Source organism: Rhinopithecus roxellana, chromosome 18 (genome assembly GCF_007565055.1).
Source record: "Rhinopithecus roxellana isolate Shanxi Qingling chromosome 18, ASM756505v1, whole genome shotgun sequence".
Lineage (NCBI taxonomy): Eukaryota > Metazoa > Chordata > Mammalia > Primates > Cercopithecidae > Rhinopithecus > Rhinopithecus roxellana.
This window is the reverse complement of record NC_044566.1, coordinates 10,325,978-10,344,253: the sequence shown is the minus strand read 5'-3', so window position 1 is coordinate 10,344,253 and position 18,276 is coordinate 10,325,978. Positions and strand designations below refer to the sequence as shown.

Here is an 18,276-nt window from a genome sequence, read left to right as displayed (position 1 = left end):
GATTTTAAACATCAGGCAAGTATGTAATGAATTCAAGCCGAGTCCTCTCGAGGGACAAACACGTATAACTACAGGTCCAGTGTCAGTGCCAGCTGTCAGGTTTTCACTGTGCAGCTAGGGTTGCCTGCTTACTCAGTCATGTCAAACAAATTCACTCTGGAATCGGCCAGGTCTCACCTAAAATGCAAATAGAATACAAAACAACTGAAAATATATTTTGTAATTTCAGTTTATATGTGGTTTTAAAAGTTAAGCTACCTCAAAACTCAGCTGGTCTACAATAATTTATTTTCACTAGTAAGTGTTACTTGCCTGGAATTTGGCAGATCTAAGTTGGGCTTGGGCTAGATGGTTTCAAGCCTGATTCATTAAGATGTAAAATTTACAGAAACAACAGAGGATTGAGGAACAAGTTAAATGACACACTAATGATGCAGTCTGCATAATGCAGTACTATGAAATTCTACAAAAAAAAAAGCAAGATGAAGGGAGGATCAGATTTAAGAGACATAACTAATCAAATTTGGACCTGGTTGGGTTCTGATTGAAACTAAAAATAAATGTCATGACACTTATGAGACAATTGGAAACTTGAACACTGCACATTTTAATGTATTATATTAATATAAAATTTTAGATGTGATAGTATTGTGATTATCTTGTATAGATACAAGCTGAATTTACAAAAGGAATGATTTGTCTGATTTGATTCAAATTAACATGGGAGCAGAGAAAGTAATGGTTTAGATTAACCATGGTTTTCCATGAATTGAAATACACTTATTTAGCAGAATATTGAGCTATAGTTGCCATATAATAAACTGCACATATTTAAAATATACAGTTTGTCTACTTTATTTAAAATTTTCTGTAATAGTGTAAAGAAAAAGATAACTAATCATTTCAGCCATTCTGAAAGGGCACTTGATTTACAAAATAAGCATATGATCGCATTCCTTTGCCCTGGAAATGTGAAAAGTTTAAAAGATTTAAAGGAACGAGTTTCATTGCTGTAATTTTCTTAGTAGATTCCTCTACACTGTGTATTTGAAAGATCTAGGATTTGAAAGAAAATTTGCATAACATTTGGGACAAACCATGGGTTTTTTAACAGCTTTATTGAAGTGTAATGTACATATGATAAACTTTAACCATTTCAAGTGTGCAGTTTAATGTCTAGAATGCAGCCATCAGCACAGTCTGGGTTTTTAGCACTTCCGAATCATCTGAAAGAACTCCCTCAAGCTCGTTTGTAGCCAGTCTCCATTCTCACCCCTAGCCCCAGACAGCCGGTGAACTGCTAATCCTAAAGTTTTTCTGGAAATGTCATATATGTGGAATCACAGTTTTAAATTTTTTGTGTCTTCTTTCGCCTAGTGTAATGTTCTTGAGTTTCAGCCACTTTGGGTGTATCTGTTCATTCCCTGTTGCTGGTGTGTATACTGTGTTGTGTGATGTACCACATTTTGTTCCTTCACCAGTTGATGGATGTTTGGATTGTTTATATTTGAGGCTATTAGGAATAATGCCGCTGTGCCGCTGTGAAAGTTTGTTTACAAGTCTTTGGGCATATCTTTTCAAGTAATGTTGTGTAGATAATCTGGGAATGAAATTGCTGAGACATGGTATATTTCTTTTTATATTGTAAGAAACTAGCAGACCATTTTCAAAATGACTGTACCATTTGACATTCCTACTAGCAATGTGTGAGAGTTACAAGCTTCATACATCCTCATCAGCACTTGATGATACCACCTTTTTAACTTTGGCCATTCTACTGGTTGTGATACAGTATCTCATTTTAATTTGCATTTCTCCAGTAAATAATGAACTTACTAGACATTTGTATATATTCTTTGATAAAGTTTCTATTCTGATATTTTGCACATTTTTTCAGTTGTTGGATTGTCTGTCTTGAGTTGTGAGAGTTTGGACACAAGCTGTTTTTTAGATGTGTGTGATGCAAATATTTTCTCCCAGTGTGTTTCTTGCTGTGTTGTCCAAGCTAGATTGCTGGATTCAAGTGATCCTCCCGCCTCGGCCTTCTGAGGAGCTGGTACTACAGGCACATGCCACCGCACCTGGCCCAGTGTGTGTAATAGTCTTTTGAAGAGCAAAACTTTTTAATTTTCATAAGGACCAACTCAGCATTTTTTTCATTTACAAGTTGTACTTTTGGTATCATATCTAAGATATCTTTGTCTAACTTAAGGTAACAAAGGTTTTACCCTATGTTGCCTTATAGAAGTTTTACAGTTGTTATAGCTTTAGTTCTTATATTTAGGTCTGTGATCCATTTCAATTTAATGTTTCTGTACAGTATGAGAGAAGGGTCAAGGTCGTGTGTGTACAATTTGTTCAAACATCACTAATTGAAAAGACTATAATTTCCCATTGCATTACCTTGGCATCTTTGTCACATATCATTTAGCCATATATGTGTGAGTCTGTTTCTGGTCTCTGTTCAATTGATGTATACATCTATTTTTAAGCTGAAATCAACTGACTTGCGTACTAGGCTTCATACTAACAAATCAACGTTTTCCAGATTGAGTGACTTTCCTGATCTTGCTCACACAAGACAGAGAAGCAGCTCCAAGTAAAATTGGGTGGAATAATTGGGAGTCACCAGGCAGGCACCCTGTGCTTTTCACATAGTATCCAGATGTAGAAGACACACTGCCTTTTCCTAAAACTTATCTTCTGCTTTGGGGGTTCTGATCTTGTAAGTTCTATATCCTAAAGGAGGACATTGCAAAAGGAATGTTCATTTTCCTTCCCTTTTGCTTGAGAGAAAGGCGACTTCTTTAGCACCATATATATATATATATATATATATATATATATATATATACACACACACACACACACACATACATGTGGGAGTAGGGGGAAGCATGATTTCCTTTTTAAAAAGAAATTAGTCCTAAAATCTTGGAAACAGGTTTGTATCAGGTAGATCCTGCTGTTGATGAATCAACTATTTATTTTAAAAGAAGAAACCTTAATCACCATCAAGAAAATTTGAAGAGTATTTAAAAACATCACCAAATTTACCTTAGAGACTCATTCTCAGAAGGCAATATCGATAAAGGAGAAAATAGAGACAATTAAATCTTTGGAATTATGGCTAGAATGCCCATTTGTTCCTTAAACTTACAGATACTTCTTGTTTTACAGGCAGATTTAAAGATCACTTTAAGAAATACCTATATGTATTAACATTAGCAAATCATACTAACTGCTGTCTCAATTATTGCCTCTTTAAAGTACTACTTCTTATGAAGCAGATCTTCCCACCAGGCTCTTCAGGAGCACCTTGATTCTTCTGGCCTTTTTATTTTCACATGATTTTAGACTTAGCTTGACAAATTCCACAGGAAAGTATATTGGGATTTTTACAATGATTTCACATAAGCTGTTGATCAATTTGGAGAAAACTGGCATATTTACAGTGTCTTCCAATGCACAAACTTGATGTCTCCCCACTTACCTATGTTAGTCTTAATTTGTCTCGATAATGCTAGATACATTTGCATCAACTTCTTGCCCATCTTTTGTTAGATTGATTCCTCAGTCTTCAGTATTGCAATTGTAAGTGGTATCTTTATTTAAATTTCATTTTCTAACTATCTGTAGTTAGAATTTACAAATAAGGTTGAGCTTTCACTATTGACATTTGACAACCTTGCCTAAACTCTTACAAATTCCAATAATTTCACTGTGGATTGCCTGCAGTTCCAGGAGTTGGTAAACTATGAACTGTGAACCAAATCTAACTCGCCTGTTTGTGCAGGCTAAGAAGGTTCTTACCTTTTCATAAATGGTTGTAAAAGCAAATATATATAATATATATTATTATTATATATATATAATGTAGAACAGTATGTGGCCGGAGAGCCTAAAATACTTATTGTGAAAAAAGCAGACAATATAGAAATTAACTAGAAATTATTAAGATAATGGACACGGAGGGAGAGTCTTTGTAAATTAAGAAGTTCTTAAGACAACATTGTTCTTATTCCAGCAGTTTTATTTTTCACTTTTAATCAACTTTAAGGCTATTAACTGTTTTCTATCATTCAATATCCTCTTTTTGCTGCAGTTAAAAATCTGCAAAAGTAGAGTCTTCAAACTAAGATATAATGACTCTGTCAAGCCCAGTTTCAAAAAGCATGTGACAACAGTATATTGACAAGTTTAAACATATGCTCTATAGCAGAAATAGGGAAGAAATTCACTTGTTAATTTATCCATGTAAGATTTATTAAACATGTAACTTCGTTGGAACCAACAAAGCTACTTTTCATGTTTTTATAAAGTTATTCTTTTTAGATATTTAGATTAACCAGATAATCTTAAGTTATCTTAGAAAGTTTCTGCAGTATTGTTACATTAGTTCCAAGTATACAAGTTGTTTCTATGCACTACCTTCTCAATCCTATAAAAGAAGTCTGTATTAACAAAGCAATTTCTAACACATTGCTCAAAGGACACAGTAACGTTGTGAAAGGCATTTTGTTGGATTTAGTCCCATTTTAGTATCCCCTTAAAAAGTTTGACTGATGACTCTGGATATTCAGCCAACAGTGTTGTGTCAAAAACTTGCTTGAATTTATCTAAAAATTCATAGTCAGTGCTGAATCTGAACTTGTTTGCCCAAAGCAGCACCGTCCCTGGCTGGGAAAGGTACACCATGGTGGTGAGCAGCTTGTCCAGGAAGTAGTGATGGTAGACCACGTCTGAGGCTAGGACATAATCATAGTAAAAAGCTGACTTGGGAAAGTTTTTGTCCAGGTCTTCACCCCATACCAGTTCTTTCACTTCAGGAAGATGTGCTGTACATCGTAGTGTGTTTTTTAAAAGATTGTATTGAAGGTTTCCCAGGACATCAGGCAAATCTGTTGCTGTGACTTGAGCTCCTAAGAGAGAAAGAAAAATTGCAACAATGACCTGGAAACATCTGGACAACCACAGTGTACATAGACACAGGGAGAAACACAAGAAACAACTGGATTCCTTAGCCTTGGCTCTATTGGTGGGTGGGCTGGACATGTTTGACCTAATGTGGCCTGGCTAATTCTTCCCTGTAGGTGGTCTTGTCCTGTGCACTGTAAGATGGTGAGCAGCCTCCCTGGCCTCCAACCACCTGATGTCAGTAGCTCCCCCACCTCACCCCACCCCCGAAATTGACAACAGAGACTGAGTCATGCCTCTGGACTCAACTTCGTCCCATGGAAACTGGTTGATTGGAGTTTATTAACCTCTCTGAAACTCAGTTATCTCTGTGGATAACAGCAGTAATTCCTGCTGCATGACATTTTTGGGAGAGTCACTGAGTGAAGTCAGGGCCAGGCACCTAAACCACAGCCCCTCATAGAGTAAGTACTTGCTATTGTTACAGTAAAGGTCTGGATAGTAGGTCAGGAATAAACAAACCTAAAATACTGGCCACAATGGAAACAAGGCCTGGTCCAGCACCAATTTCAAGTATTTTTGCATCTTGGAAATTCAGTTCCTCGGCATGTTCCTCCAAATACTGACACAAAGCCGTAGCCTGAAAAATAATTATAACTTTTCATGTGGGCATTGGAACGTTGGAAGTCAGTAGCAACCCTTTCTGGCACCCAAATTTAAATACTAAAAGACATGTTATTACATATGTTCAGTTTATATTCATAAGAACCCAAATGTACACTCAATGCCATATATAGACCTCTGAAATAAAGAAGTTATAATAAATTGCATCTAAGGAACTGGGGAAACAGATATGTTAAAATTGCCTCCATCAGATTTGCTCAATCTCCAAAGCATAGGAAGAATGGTAGATCAGCTTAGCTCTTTCAAATCAGGGCAATGTTGGGCTGAAAAAACAGCAACTTCTTCCACTGGTTTAATCATGGGTCTCCAGCTGCTTTAAGAATATTGTTTTGGCGGGGCGCGGTGGCTCAAGCCTGTAATCCCAGCACTTTGGGAGGCCGAGACGGGCGGATCACGAGGTCAGGAGATCGAGACCATCCTGGCTAACACGGTGAAACCCCGTCTCTACTAAAAATACAAAAAACTAGCCGGGCGTGGTGGCGGGTGCCTGTAGTCCCAGCTACTCGGGAGGCTGAGGCAGGAGAATGGCGTGAACCCGGGAGGCGGAGCTTGCAGTGAGCTGAGATCTGGCCACTGCACTCCAGCCTGGGTGACAGAGCGAGACTCCGTCTCAAAAAAAAAAAAAAGAATATTGTTTTATGTTAGAATTCTTTCTTGTAAGACAGTTTTTTAAATTATAGAAATAGTTTTTTTAAATGTCATTTTATAAACTTGAACACCTCTTTCCTGACTCCTTTACCAAAATTCAGATTGGCTAGCGCTTTGCCGTATTGAACAACAGGTTAGTGGCTTTTTAAAAAGTGGTTCTTCTAAGAAACAGACTGTTCAGAAATTGCTTCTCAGACTTCAGTGTGCAAAAAGATCCCCTGGATAGCTTGTTAAAGATGCACATCCTCATTCAGTAGGTCGAGAGTGGGACTCAAGATCCTGCACGTCTAAACAAGCCCTGACATGATGCTCATCTGCTGGCCCATGGACCCACTTTGAGTAGTAGCAAGGAGATTTTAAAAAATGTTTTATGTATCAACATTTGGTTATATATATAACAATATATAACTAAGTTTTATATACAGTATAAAATGTTTTATATATCAACATTTAGTTATATATATAACAATATATAACAATCATAATATATAACTAAATTTTATATATAATATATATAAATATCAACATTTAGTTGTATATATAGCAATATATAACTAAATATTGATATATAAAACATTTTATATATTATGTATAAAATTTAGTTATGTATAACTATGCAACTAAATTTTATGTATAATATATATAAAATGTTTTAGATACCAACATTTAGTTATATATGACAATATATAACTAAATTTTATATAATATATAAAATGTTTTATATATCAACATTTAGTTATATATATAACAATATATAACTAAATTGTATATATAATATGTATAAAATGTTTTATATATCAACATTTAGTTATATATAACAATATATATAACTAAATTTTATATATTATATAAAATGTTTTATATATAAACATTTATATATATAAAAATATATAATAATCATATAATATATATAAAATGTTTTATATATCAACATTTAGTTATATATGTTAATATATAACTAAATTGTATATATAATATATATAAATATCAACATTTAGTTGTATATATAACAGTATAGAACTAAATTTTATATATAATACATATAAAATGTTTTATATATCAACATTTATATATATAACACTGTATAACTAAATATTGTTAGTTTTTTATACAGGAAATCAAACATCCCTTTCTTCTTTATTCATTCTCTTCTGCCTCCACCTTCCTCTAACCTTTCCACAAAGAGTAAAGGGTATTTGATTTGCATTGATTGCTGAGGTGTTTACATTTATGGCCATGAGGAATCAACTAGCAGTGCCCTGGATTGGAGAGATTAGGAAGAGTTGTGAGAAGAAATGGCAACGTTACTTAAATTTGAGTATAAATAGCCTAGAGTGAGGAATGTGAACACTGAGATTTAAAAAAACAATGAACTCTATGATTTACTTACACATTTAGGCTCTAGCTAACGATATGCCCCCATCTTCCTCTGGACTCTACTTTCTATTTGGGGCCCAGTTTGGAGTGGGGGCAACCAGGATGATTTGAGACGTGTCACTCTTAGGATTACCAGTGGTAGGTTTAGTAGCCAACCTGATCCTGTATGTCACTCCATTTCATCTTCATCTGTTCATATTGAACTGCCACAAGCAAAGATGAATATGACGCAGTCATCTCTACTGTCTGGGAACTCAGTAGTGGGGCTTGGGGGCCATGTCAGCCAATTACAAACTGCATTCTGGGGAGGTAAGTGCTGTAGAGGAAGCGTACAGCAGGTTGAGGGGAGAGGGATCACCGCAGAGCTGCCGAGGAGTCAGGGCCGACTTCATGGGCCGGGGAGAAGCCAGCTGGTGTGGAAGGCCAGGGTGGTGGGTGAAATAGCAACATGGGTGAGACATAAACAGCACCAACCACAGCACACTGCAAGGAGCTCCAGGGTCTAGAAGGGAAGTTTTAAAGAAAGGAGTTCTTTGGTCCTTAAGGAAAGAAGAGTAGTATTTGCAGTGGGGGCTGCGGGGAGGAGGTCAATATCAGGAAGAGAGTGTCACCTAGAGCCATTCAGAGGGCAGCTCTGAGAAACTTCCTGGGGATGGCTGCAGGCATCCTTCCTGGTGCCCTGCCCTGTGAGGGGCTGACCCCAGGGTGTCATCTGGAGACCGAGCTTTTCTCAGGAACAGCTATGTCTTTTGACATTGTAAACATTCCCCCCAGCCCCTAGTCCTGTTAGCAAACTCCGAAGGGATCTTTTCACAGAGTTGCACCTGAAGTCGCACAGGAAAAGGGTGCCATCCCCACTCTAGATACCCTTCTTATGCAGCTTTCAGGAAACAGGTTTCGTGAGAGGCTAGTGTTTGGTGCATGAATGATACCTTGTTCAGAATAAAACAGTCAGGTGGACAAATATTCTTTTTTCAATTTCTGATCTCTTCGTTTTTATTATTTTTTAAAAAGAGAGATGGGGTCTCACTATGTTGTCCAGGCTGGGCTCAAACTCCTGAGCTCAAGCAATACTCTTGCCTCAGCTTCCCCAAGTGCTGGGATTATGGCGTAAACCACATGCCCGGCCTCTGATCTCTTACTACACCACTTTATCGCTACACCACTGCTGTGGTGTACAATAGGAAGCTGTGAGTAGTTTGATGATTTTCAAACTTGTTTTTAAGGCAAAGAAAAGCCTTTGGTTGAAGGAAATTATATGCATAAGGTGTAAAAATAGAGCTCCCTGTTTGGGAGTGAGTGGAGGTTGACATCCTAAGAGCCTGGAGCCCTTTGGCTACCCTTCTCCCATCCTGTGTCATCACCAGATGACCTGAGGGAGCACTATGGAACCACTGACCAGGACTACTCAGTGTGGCGGCCCTGGCCCAGCAGATACGCATCACCCGGCAACGTGTAAGAAATGCGCCCCACCCCAGAACTCCTGAATCAGAATCTGCATTTTAACAAGACTGCAGATTGAGAAATTCTGGTCTGGAGCCTTTCTAAGCACTGACAACGTTTGCAGTGGGAAAAGCGACAGCGCTGGCTCCGAGGGCCGCTGCCCAACTTGGCTCTGCCCTGCACCCCAGTCGGGAGCTTTACCACGCCGGCAGACGGGCCTGCATCCCCATTTTCTCAGCTGAAGGTGGCAAGAATATTACTTTAATGAGGACGGCTCATTTGAGCTTACACTACGACTTCATTTAATCTCACAACCTGAAATTAATTCTCACAATTTTGACAACCGTGTCAGGAGTGCTGTAGACATTACCACCACCCTAGGTTTTAAACATGGAAATGAAGGCAAATGGAGGTGAAGTGAACATTTGTGACCACCCAGCCCGGAAATGGCAGCTTTTCTGACTCAAAATCCAGAGGACTGCCCTCATTTCAGCACCATCCTCTCAGGGCTGTGACAGGGGTACACATGCCACAAAGTCATGCTTCCAAACGTCCCTACCGGCACAGCCCCCATGGAAAAGAAATGAACAGCTGGTGACCGGGCACAGTGGCTCACACTTGTAATCCCAGCACTTTGGGAGGCCGAGGCGGGCGGATCACTTGAGGTCAGGAGTTGGAGACCAGCTTGGCCAATATAGTGAAACTCTATCTCTACTAAAAATACAAAAATTAGCCGGGCGTGGTGGCACACACCTGTAGTCCCAGCTATTCGGGAGACTGAGGCAAGAGAATTGCGTGAACCCAAGAGGTGGAGGTTGCAGTGAGCCGAGATCGTGCCACTGCACTCCAGCCTGGGCGACAGAGTGAGACTCCGTCTCAAAATTTAAAAAAAGAGAGAGCGATGAATGTCTGAGGGTCGATGGGCGTGTCTCGGAGATGCCCACTGCAATATCTAAACTCTAAATCCCTGGGTTTTTTCTTAACAAATTATATAAGTTTTGCATTCCCTTCCTCATATAGCTGAGTTTATTTAATATAAAAATAATGTTTCAAGAAACAGAGCTTAAAGTAAAACCAGTGTTTCTGAAAGAAATACTGTTTTTGCTGATCCCAAGCACACCACCAACACCCCCCAGGGGGCGAGACATTGAACCTCAAATTGAGAAGCACAGGATATGAAGGAACTTGACAAATTGCCCAAGGCAACTCGGAAGTACGGAATTGTTATCTCCAGAAATCCTGACATCACAAACGTGACACTTCTCTCACCCCTGGCCACACCACCGCTCCGTAACTCTCTATGGATTCCTGGATGACAATCTCCTTTCCTGCAAACCGATAATGCTCCTGAGTGTAGCTGGCGTAATCTGTAGGAACAAATGTCTGGAGGCTGTGAAGAGATGCTTCTATCCTGTTGGATTCTGTGAAGTAGAAAAATAAAATGGAGTTCATCATTTGTTAAAATCCAGTGCAAAGACACACTTGGTACAACTGCTAAGACGTCATTAGATTGAGCGACCTTTCCATAAACAGAGGGGATGATGCTATCAAGGAGAACGCCTGCAAATTGGCACAAAATTGAATTATATGGGATGACGGGGACATTTGGATGAAATTTGGATGTGACATTTTTATCACATGACAAAATGCCAAAGAATGCTCTGGGCCCTTTCTTTATTTAGGGGAGGACAGAAGAGGTGTGGATCCGTCCCCACCGTATGTTTTGCTGATGGAAAAATGGCGAACTTACCAGCAAAACTGCACAAATGAGCTGTCTGGATACAGAGAAACTAGGTAAACACAAACCTGCCTCCCCCCGCCCCCCTTTTTGAGACAGAGTCTCACTCTGTTGCCCAGGCTGGAGTGCAGTGGCACAATCTCAGCTCACCACAACCTCCACGTCTTGGGTTCAAGCGATTCACCTGCCTCAGCCTCCTGAGTATCTGGGATTACAGGCATGTGCCACCACGCCCAGCTAATCTTTGTATTTTTAGTAGAGACAGGGTTTCACCATGTTGGTCAGGCTAGTCTTAAACTCCTGACCTCATGATCCACATGCCCTGGCCTCCCAAAGTGCTGGGATTACAGGCGTGAGCCACCGCGCCCGGCCAGACCTGCCTATTTTTAGGTCTTGAAGTGAAGTAACGTTCCCACGTTGGCTGGAGCGTGTTCCTTCAATCTTTCCTACAATTGCTGCTCAAAAGGTAGAGGCCACCCAAGCCCAGCCAGCCCCACACCCCTGGGGGAGGATGTCAGCTGAGCTCTGGCTATTAAGTTACTATTGCTTTAAATACTCCTTTAAACCCATGACCCACGCTAGCAGCTCTCAAATGACATAAAATGAGAGGAAAAGAGCATCTGATCGGGCCGACATCAAGGGATCACAAGTGTTTGCAGGTTTTACAGAGTGTTTGAGAATAAAAAGAGCAGCGAGTCAAAGTGTGCAGAAGAAGGACCAGGAGCAGAGGAAAAGGTGCTGGTCCCAGCGGTGGGAAAGAATTAACAGTGCGGAGACTATCGGGGAGGAAGGTCAGTTTTGTTTGCACGAAACCTGCCTTTGTGGCCTGGGATATGACTGTAAAACGTTTAACAGGAGGTAAAACATGGGCTTTGGACAAAGGTAGAGGAGGCAGCCGTTGAACATTGGATGTGTTTTAATCTGAACGAGGCACTCAAGGTGGAAGGCAGGAGGAGGTGAATACGAGGCAAAGGGAAGTGGGTCTTGGGAGAAACCTGGTCAGCAGAGCATCCCTCAGGTCAGGGGCAGGGCCTCCGGGTGTTTCAGGTCTCACTCATTCCATACACCCTGGAACAGTTCCATGCCACTGCTCTGCCAATGCTAGCAACAGCTCCGCAGTAAGTAGAGGGATTTGGAGTGAGCCTTTAGAAACAGTCACAACAATTTGACAATGTCTGTTGAATCTACGAACAAAACGTGGAGCTTGTAGTTTCTATGTCTCTATATATTTTCATTTAATTTATCTAGAAATTCGTTTTTTGTTGTATAGTACAAAAGTATCAGTGTGCAGCACACTGAAAAAAATGGGAATGAAATGACTCATTTGTAAATTAGCATCACGGGTGCCTTCAGTTCTTCAGAGTGTTTTCGCCTGGGACTTTGATTTAGTATGTTTGACCACTGTGAAGGAGAATTCTCTGCTCTGACAAAAACGGTGAGCTTCCAGAACCCTGGGACCTCAGTGAACTTGCAAGACCCCTCTAATAGAGGTAGCCAATTCAGTCCTGAGAGCTTGTCCTCTGCTGTCACCTGCCCTGGTAGGAGGCTGCAGGGAGGTTGTAGGAAAGGGAGGGAGCCCTGTAGCTCTCCCCACCTCTTTTGGGAAGCCGCTGACATCTAACAGAATCCCAGCTCCTACCACACAGAACTGAGAGACTGACTCTGAATTCTGGTTCAGAGGCAGGAGGAAGGCCGAAGAATAGGGTGATTAATGTTTAATAACCAGTTCGGCAAGAGGGGAAGAAGCGCTGATTGACAGGTTTTGACTATTGCTCTGGAGTGAATACTCCCACCGTGCCGATTTCGGAGAAGCAGCACGAGTCGCTGGGGAAAGATGTGCAGTACCTCGCCACTGTGTAGTGTTCCTACCGCACAGACACCATAGGCACAATTAACCTCGAGAGCATAGATATTAGGAAGAGGTAATAGAATAATTGATGATGACTTTTGAGTATCAACTTCGCTTTTAATATACCTTTGTCTTTAATATCCTTTGTCTTTAATATAATCTATTTAATAATAAGATTCTAACTTAAATTTGAATGATGGTTATATATAACAACCAGCTACAAAAATTGCTGAAATTCAGGTGCCAGTACAAGCCATCACCAGCACACTGATGGGTGGTGGCTCAGAGTATCAGGGACCTATACCAGCCCCTGCCGCTTCCCTGCCCTGCCCCACTCTTATCCAGGCCATGCCTGTCCCTCCTCCTATATGTCACCATCTGGGGACTTATTTTTCTCTAGAGACTAGGAAGAGTAAGTAGGCTGATTTTGAATGGCTCATCATTTCACAGGTAAATAAACTGACAAATATTAAGCTTGACAGCTACACTTTTCCAATCAACATTGCAAGGAAACATAGACATACACGTATTCTCTCATAAGACCCTGTGAGGTTCTACAACGATAAAGAAATGTATGTTCATTACACCTGAAATATTTTCATTTATTATATCTGTGCTATTCTGATAGTTTTAGAGAGATCAGATTTTCAGGTAAGTTAGAGTTGCATTTTTATGTAAACAATTCAGTAAAAATAGACAACATTCTTATTTATTAGTATTGGGATGTATTTTTTTACCACCTTTAATTATAAACACTGTAAATGCTGCATCTTGGCTTTTATTATATTATTTGTTATGTCTATTATTTATTTACAACTGAATCCATGCTCAGAAATGTAACCCTAAACTGTTACATTGTCCTAATGGGAAAATACAGTTTGATTTCTAAAGATTCGCTATATGACAAAGCTGCCAAGAATGTATTTTGGGGAAAAGCAGAAACAAACCTAGATTTTTTTTTTCTTCTTTTAAGTTCTTGTTACAAAAATATAGCAAGCTTAGATCTATACATGCAATAAAAACAAATGTGTGAACTTTGGTAAGTAAATAATGAAAAAACAGGAATTGCTTTTAATAAGCAAATAATGAAAAAACAGGAATTATGTTTATGCTTGCAAAACAGCATTTTTCTGCTAAGCTTCATTATAGTAAAAAATCTAGTGTTAAAAGGAAATGGAAATTCTTGTCACTGAAATTTACTTGAACATGTCATCGTCAGGAAAGCAACTGAGGTCAACTGTTGAAGTGGTGAAGAAGGAGGTTACCTTCTAGGGCTCCCCCGGTGCTGTCTTTCTGCGAAGCCCCCTTCTTCTCAGCCTCTAACCAGCCACCCGGGGAGCTCAGTCCTTCCCCCAGGCGCCCAGGCTGCTGCGTGGAGCTCAGACACACGTCCATAGCCGGAGCCTGCTGAGAGGAAAATGCTGGACAAGGCCCGAGTCGCTCAGCCCAAGACATTCCCGAAGGGCTCCGAAAGGTGTAGCTTATCTGAGCTGAAAAGAACGCCTGCTTTTCAGCTTAGTTCCCTGAGTGAGCAAAGCAGCCACCCAAGGAGCTGTTATCCTGGCTTTGCAGAGCAAGATGCAGAGAAACCATTCTTCACGAGCCTATGTGCTGAAGAAATGCCGCAACAGCAGCTTTGGCCTGAAAACCAGTTTTATGTTGCTCAGGGGCCTACAGCAAGTTCTTGTTCTTTTGAAAAGTTATTCTTTGCCATCCTCCTCCCCACTCCAAATATTGTAGCCCATCACTAAGTTCTGGAACTCCATACTGTATCTCTAATAACTTTTGGAATTGAATTGTAAAATCTCTCCAGACTTGCATACCACTGGGGGTACGTGTGGATTCTGGGGTTAATGACATCATGGATTAGAAGCTGGGATTTGGAGCCAACACAAGGCTGCTCTGCTTTCCTACGAGGCTCTATTGCAAGACAGTAGAAAGCACTGGGACCTGGGCCAGGAGCTCGACTTGGCTCCCTCTCTAACACTGGGCAACTCACTCAGTCCCTCAGGGCCCATTTCCTCATCAGCGAAAAGGCGATCATAATATCTGCCTACCTCCTACGGCTGCTGTGAGAAACAGAAGAGTGAACGTAATTATTAAAGCGCAGGAAATGGTACCTGGTCCAGAACAAGAGACGTAGCTATTGGGATCATTGATTGGTCCTAAAATAACGATGCCCGACATTGCTGGAGGAATTCTCACATTGTTGCTGCGCATAGTTCTTGAAGGGCTTGATGTGTATTTGTTGAATCCTCACAAAAACCCTATGAGGTAGACACTGGCATGATGCCTTGTCTCAGATGAGAGAAATTCAGGCTCAGAGAGATTGAAAACCAGCACAAGACCAAGCACAGCTGGCCAGGGATGACGCCAGGAGTCAGAGCCAGGATGGGCCATCCAGCCCAAGTCTCCATTCTTACTCAGCAGGCAGGACACAGCCCAGGTTGCCTTGGTTCTGACTTGTTTTTCCATGCCTGCTTTGTCCTGAAATTTCTCATCATGTTTTGTGTATCTGAAGTCTACACCGTCACAGTGACATTTTCTGGTCCCTTTTACAAAATGTAAATGGTTCTCATCTGTGTTTACTGTCCTGGGTTTATTCCTCACACACAGAAGTTGCCCATCACATTGAGGTTCCATCCAACTGAGGGTGGAAACTGGACACACCAGCCACGCCACGACTGACTAGCTCACCTAAGACCAGCACTAAATCCAGCCGTGCAGGCACGAGATTGCCCTCAGGGAACAAAGCATGAGAAAGAGTGCCAGGCCCCCACCATGTGGGTAATTCTGTCTACACCTGGGGGAGGCTGTGTGCCCCACACATGTCTGCACAACAGATTTCAAAGCAATGAGATTGTGGTGGAAGTAATGTGGCATTTTCATTGACTCTAGAATCAAATAATCAACTACTTGCCCCAATTTCCAGCTCACCAAGCCAGCCAAGAATGCTCTACCAGGCTCTGCTTCACAGGAGGATGTTTCTGTTGCAGGCGTTCACTTGCTCCTTCTTTCCAACATTCTCACAGCTGCGGGAAGTGGATTGTTCCCCCTAGAAAATAGCAGACTGGTTGTTAGAAAGTATCTGGAGGGTCCGCAGTGTAGACGTCTCAGCACTGTAGTGAGAAACCTGCCTGCCTTTGACTCTTGCCTGTGCCATGTACAATCCAAGTAAATCATGTAGATGACGGTGACACCTGCTTCATACTATGGTTGTGGGAATTAAGAGGGGTCGCCCATGCAAAGCCTCCTGCTCATACGATATCAACTGTTGTTATTGTCTTCAAAGTTACAGAGGAAATACACAGTGTGAAGCTGTATACAGAATTTCAGCCTGTCACCATAGGAATGTGCACATTAAATCTAAGGCATCTTCATTTTCCATGCAAGGAAAGAACTATTTTCAGTCAAATACCAGGGACAGTTTTCCTTGTGCAATGAAATGATAACCTCTCCATCACTGTAGAAGTGATAAGTTAACTTCTCCCAAAGACAGCTGTGCATTGAAAAGCCATCTGCAAAAGAACTGCTGTAGTCTACTGACTGACTGTTATTAGTTCAGCACGTCTATGATTTACATCACATGTTCATAGTTAATAAAGAATTGGAAATGACTCCTTGTTAGTAAGCCCAAAATAATTTTGAATTGTTAAACATATCTTTACCTTATGCAGCAGAAGAGATTGGAGGCTTCTGTGCACCTTTAATCCCCAATGTTTTATATAGGTCTACACCTGAAAGGATTAGCATTTTATGAACAAAAGCCAGCCAGTGGAAGCCCAAGTTATTTAGGGTAGCATTATCTACCAGTCCTCACAGACACATTACTTTGCTAGAATTCTCTTTCTCTCTCTCTCTCTCTGTCTCACACACACACACACACACACAGACACACACACACAGACACACACACACAGTCCTAGCAACATTAAATGGAATTCCCTTCAAAAGTTTCAGGAATATCACTGCAACATAACAGAGGCTATCCCCGTGGCATCCAGTTGCTGCGATGTGGTTGGAAACGTTAGACTTCCAGTTCACTTTTCAAAGAAGTGGGTGTTGGACAGTTGCACAGACCTGCGAATTTTGTGCTCATTTGGCAAACTCTAGTAGCCACAGGGAGGACATGCCCCACCCAGGCTCTGCCTAGGACCCATATCCTGGCAGCCAGAAAGAACTCACGGATCTACCAAGAGGAAGGGAATGCTTTTGGGAGGAAGAAAGGAGAACGTCTATCCATGAGAAGGGACAGGAGTCAAAGGCTTAATGCTGAATCCGGGGGATTTAGAAGGAGCAGAGGGAAGAGGAAATCAGAAAACCTCTTCCAAGAAAAAGTAAGCCATTGTGATTTATGTAATTGAAATAAGGGACAGTCGAAAGGGAAGGAGGAAAATCATGTGCTCATTTGTGAAGCTCAAAAACCCTTAAAATAGAATATAGGTCATGTAAAGTAAAGCCTCAGACAAATGGGAATTAAAGAATCATTTGTGATAGGCTGCATTCAGCCAGGGAGTTGGATGAATGGTGTTTTAACTTGAGTAGATATAAAAGCCCTTTTTTGTTTGTGTACCCACCCTTGGTACTCGTTTCTCTGGTGTCACTATTTTGTGTTCTTTATGTCAGTTTCTTTTCACTCAGGATGTTCATGTAGATGTGCTGTGGTCCCATATAAATCACCTTTCCCACTTTCCTAAATGATGGGGGATGACCCGGCATTTGTTCTAGCTCTATCGTTCTAATGCTTTCTTATTCCCCAAATGCTTCTAGTTCTGTGATCATATTCTGCATCTCTGTGACTTATTTCTTCCAGGTGTCATCAGTCCCTAAGAGAAACAGCAAGAAGATGTTCATCAGTACAATTTTACAAAAATCTTTTAAAAACTGATGGCAATGTATGTGAATATGTGTGTATATATTTATATACATATATACACACTCATAGACACACATACGCATTCATTCTATAAGCTTTAAAATTAAGCAAAGGACAAAGGAAAAAATGTTGATCTCCTTTGATTCTACTATCTAGAGAAGGAAACCTCACAAACATTGTTTTTGCATCAACCTCTAGGCTTTTTATTTTTTATTTTTTTTGCATAAACTTTTTAAAAGCTATTTTACTGAAAGTGTGACTTGATAGAAACATGTACCTCTTTAACCTAGCATCCTATTTTTAGGATGAGTTCATGTCCTTTACAGGGACATGGATGAAGCTGGAAACCATCATTCTCAGCAGACTAATACAGGAACAGAAAACCACACATCGCATGTTCTCACTCATAAGTGGGAGTTGAACAATAAGAACATAAGGGCACAGGGAGGGACACATTACACACCGGGGTCTGTTGGGGGGTGGGGGACTAGAGGAGGGATAGCATTAGGAGAAATACCTAATGTAGATGACGGGTTGATGGGTGCAGCAAATCACCATGGCACATGTATACCCATGTAACAAACCTGCACATTCTGCATGTGTACCCCAGAACTTAAAGTATAATAAAAATAAATAAATAAATAACTTGTAAAAAGAGTTCCTTTTTAATACTTTCTTCAAAGCCATCTTTTAGATAGCTGCTTTAAGATACAAATCAGAGCTCTATTGCCTGGAGCTAGACCA

General features: G+C 40.6%; 1 protein-coding gene across 2 annotated transcripts; it reads right to left on the bottom strand.

Annotated features, from left to right (window-relative positions):
- Positions 1-4,248: 4,248 nt before the first annotated feature.
- Positions 4,249-16,365, bottom strand: METTL21C (methyltransferase like 21C). Of its 2 annotated transcripts, none has more exons than XM_010353088.1 (6): positions 16,325-16,365; positions 15,594-15,711; positions 13,922-14,060; positions 10,339-10,490; positions 5,440-5,557; positions 4,249-4,922 (listed from the first exon to the last, which is right to left on the bottom strand). In XM_010353088.1, exons 3-6 carry the CDS (start codon positions 14,049-14,051, stop codon positions 4,528-4,530), a joined length of 795 nt encoding a protein of 264 aa, XP_010351390.1. In that variant the 5' UTR covers positions 14,052-14,060; positions 15,594-15,711; positions 16,325-16,365; the 3' UTR covers positions 4,249-4,527. The 2 variants fall into 2 exon arrangements, with proteins under 2 accessions (XP_010351390.1, XP_030778140.1); XM_030922280.1 differs by having other exon boundaries at positions 15,617-15,711.
- Between the last annotated feature and the right edge of the window lie 1,911 nt (positions 16,366-18,276).

Excerpts from the sequence above, each read along its gene's own strand:
- METTL21C (XM_010353088.1), bottom strand. The coding sequence starts at position 14,051 with ATGGACGTGTGTCTGAGCTCCACGCAGCAGCCTGGGCGCCTGGGGGAA. Across the intron at positions 5,558-10,338 it reads GAGCGGTGGTGTGGCCAGGG|GCTACGGCTTTGTGTCAGTA; the intron begins GTGAGAGAAGTG and ends ATTATTTTTCAG. Across the intron at positions 4,923-5,439 it reads CATTGTGGCCAGTATTTTAG|GAGCTCAAGTCACAGCAACA; the intron begins GTTTGTTTATTC and ends TTTCTCTCTTAG.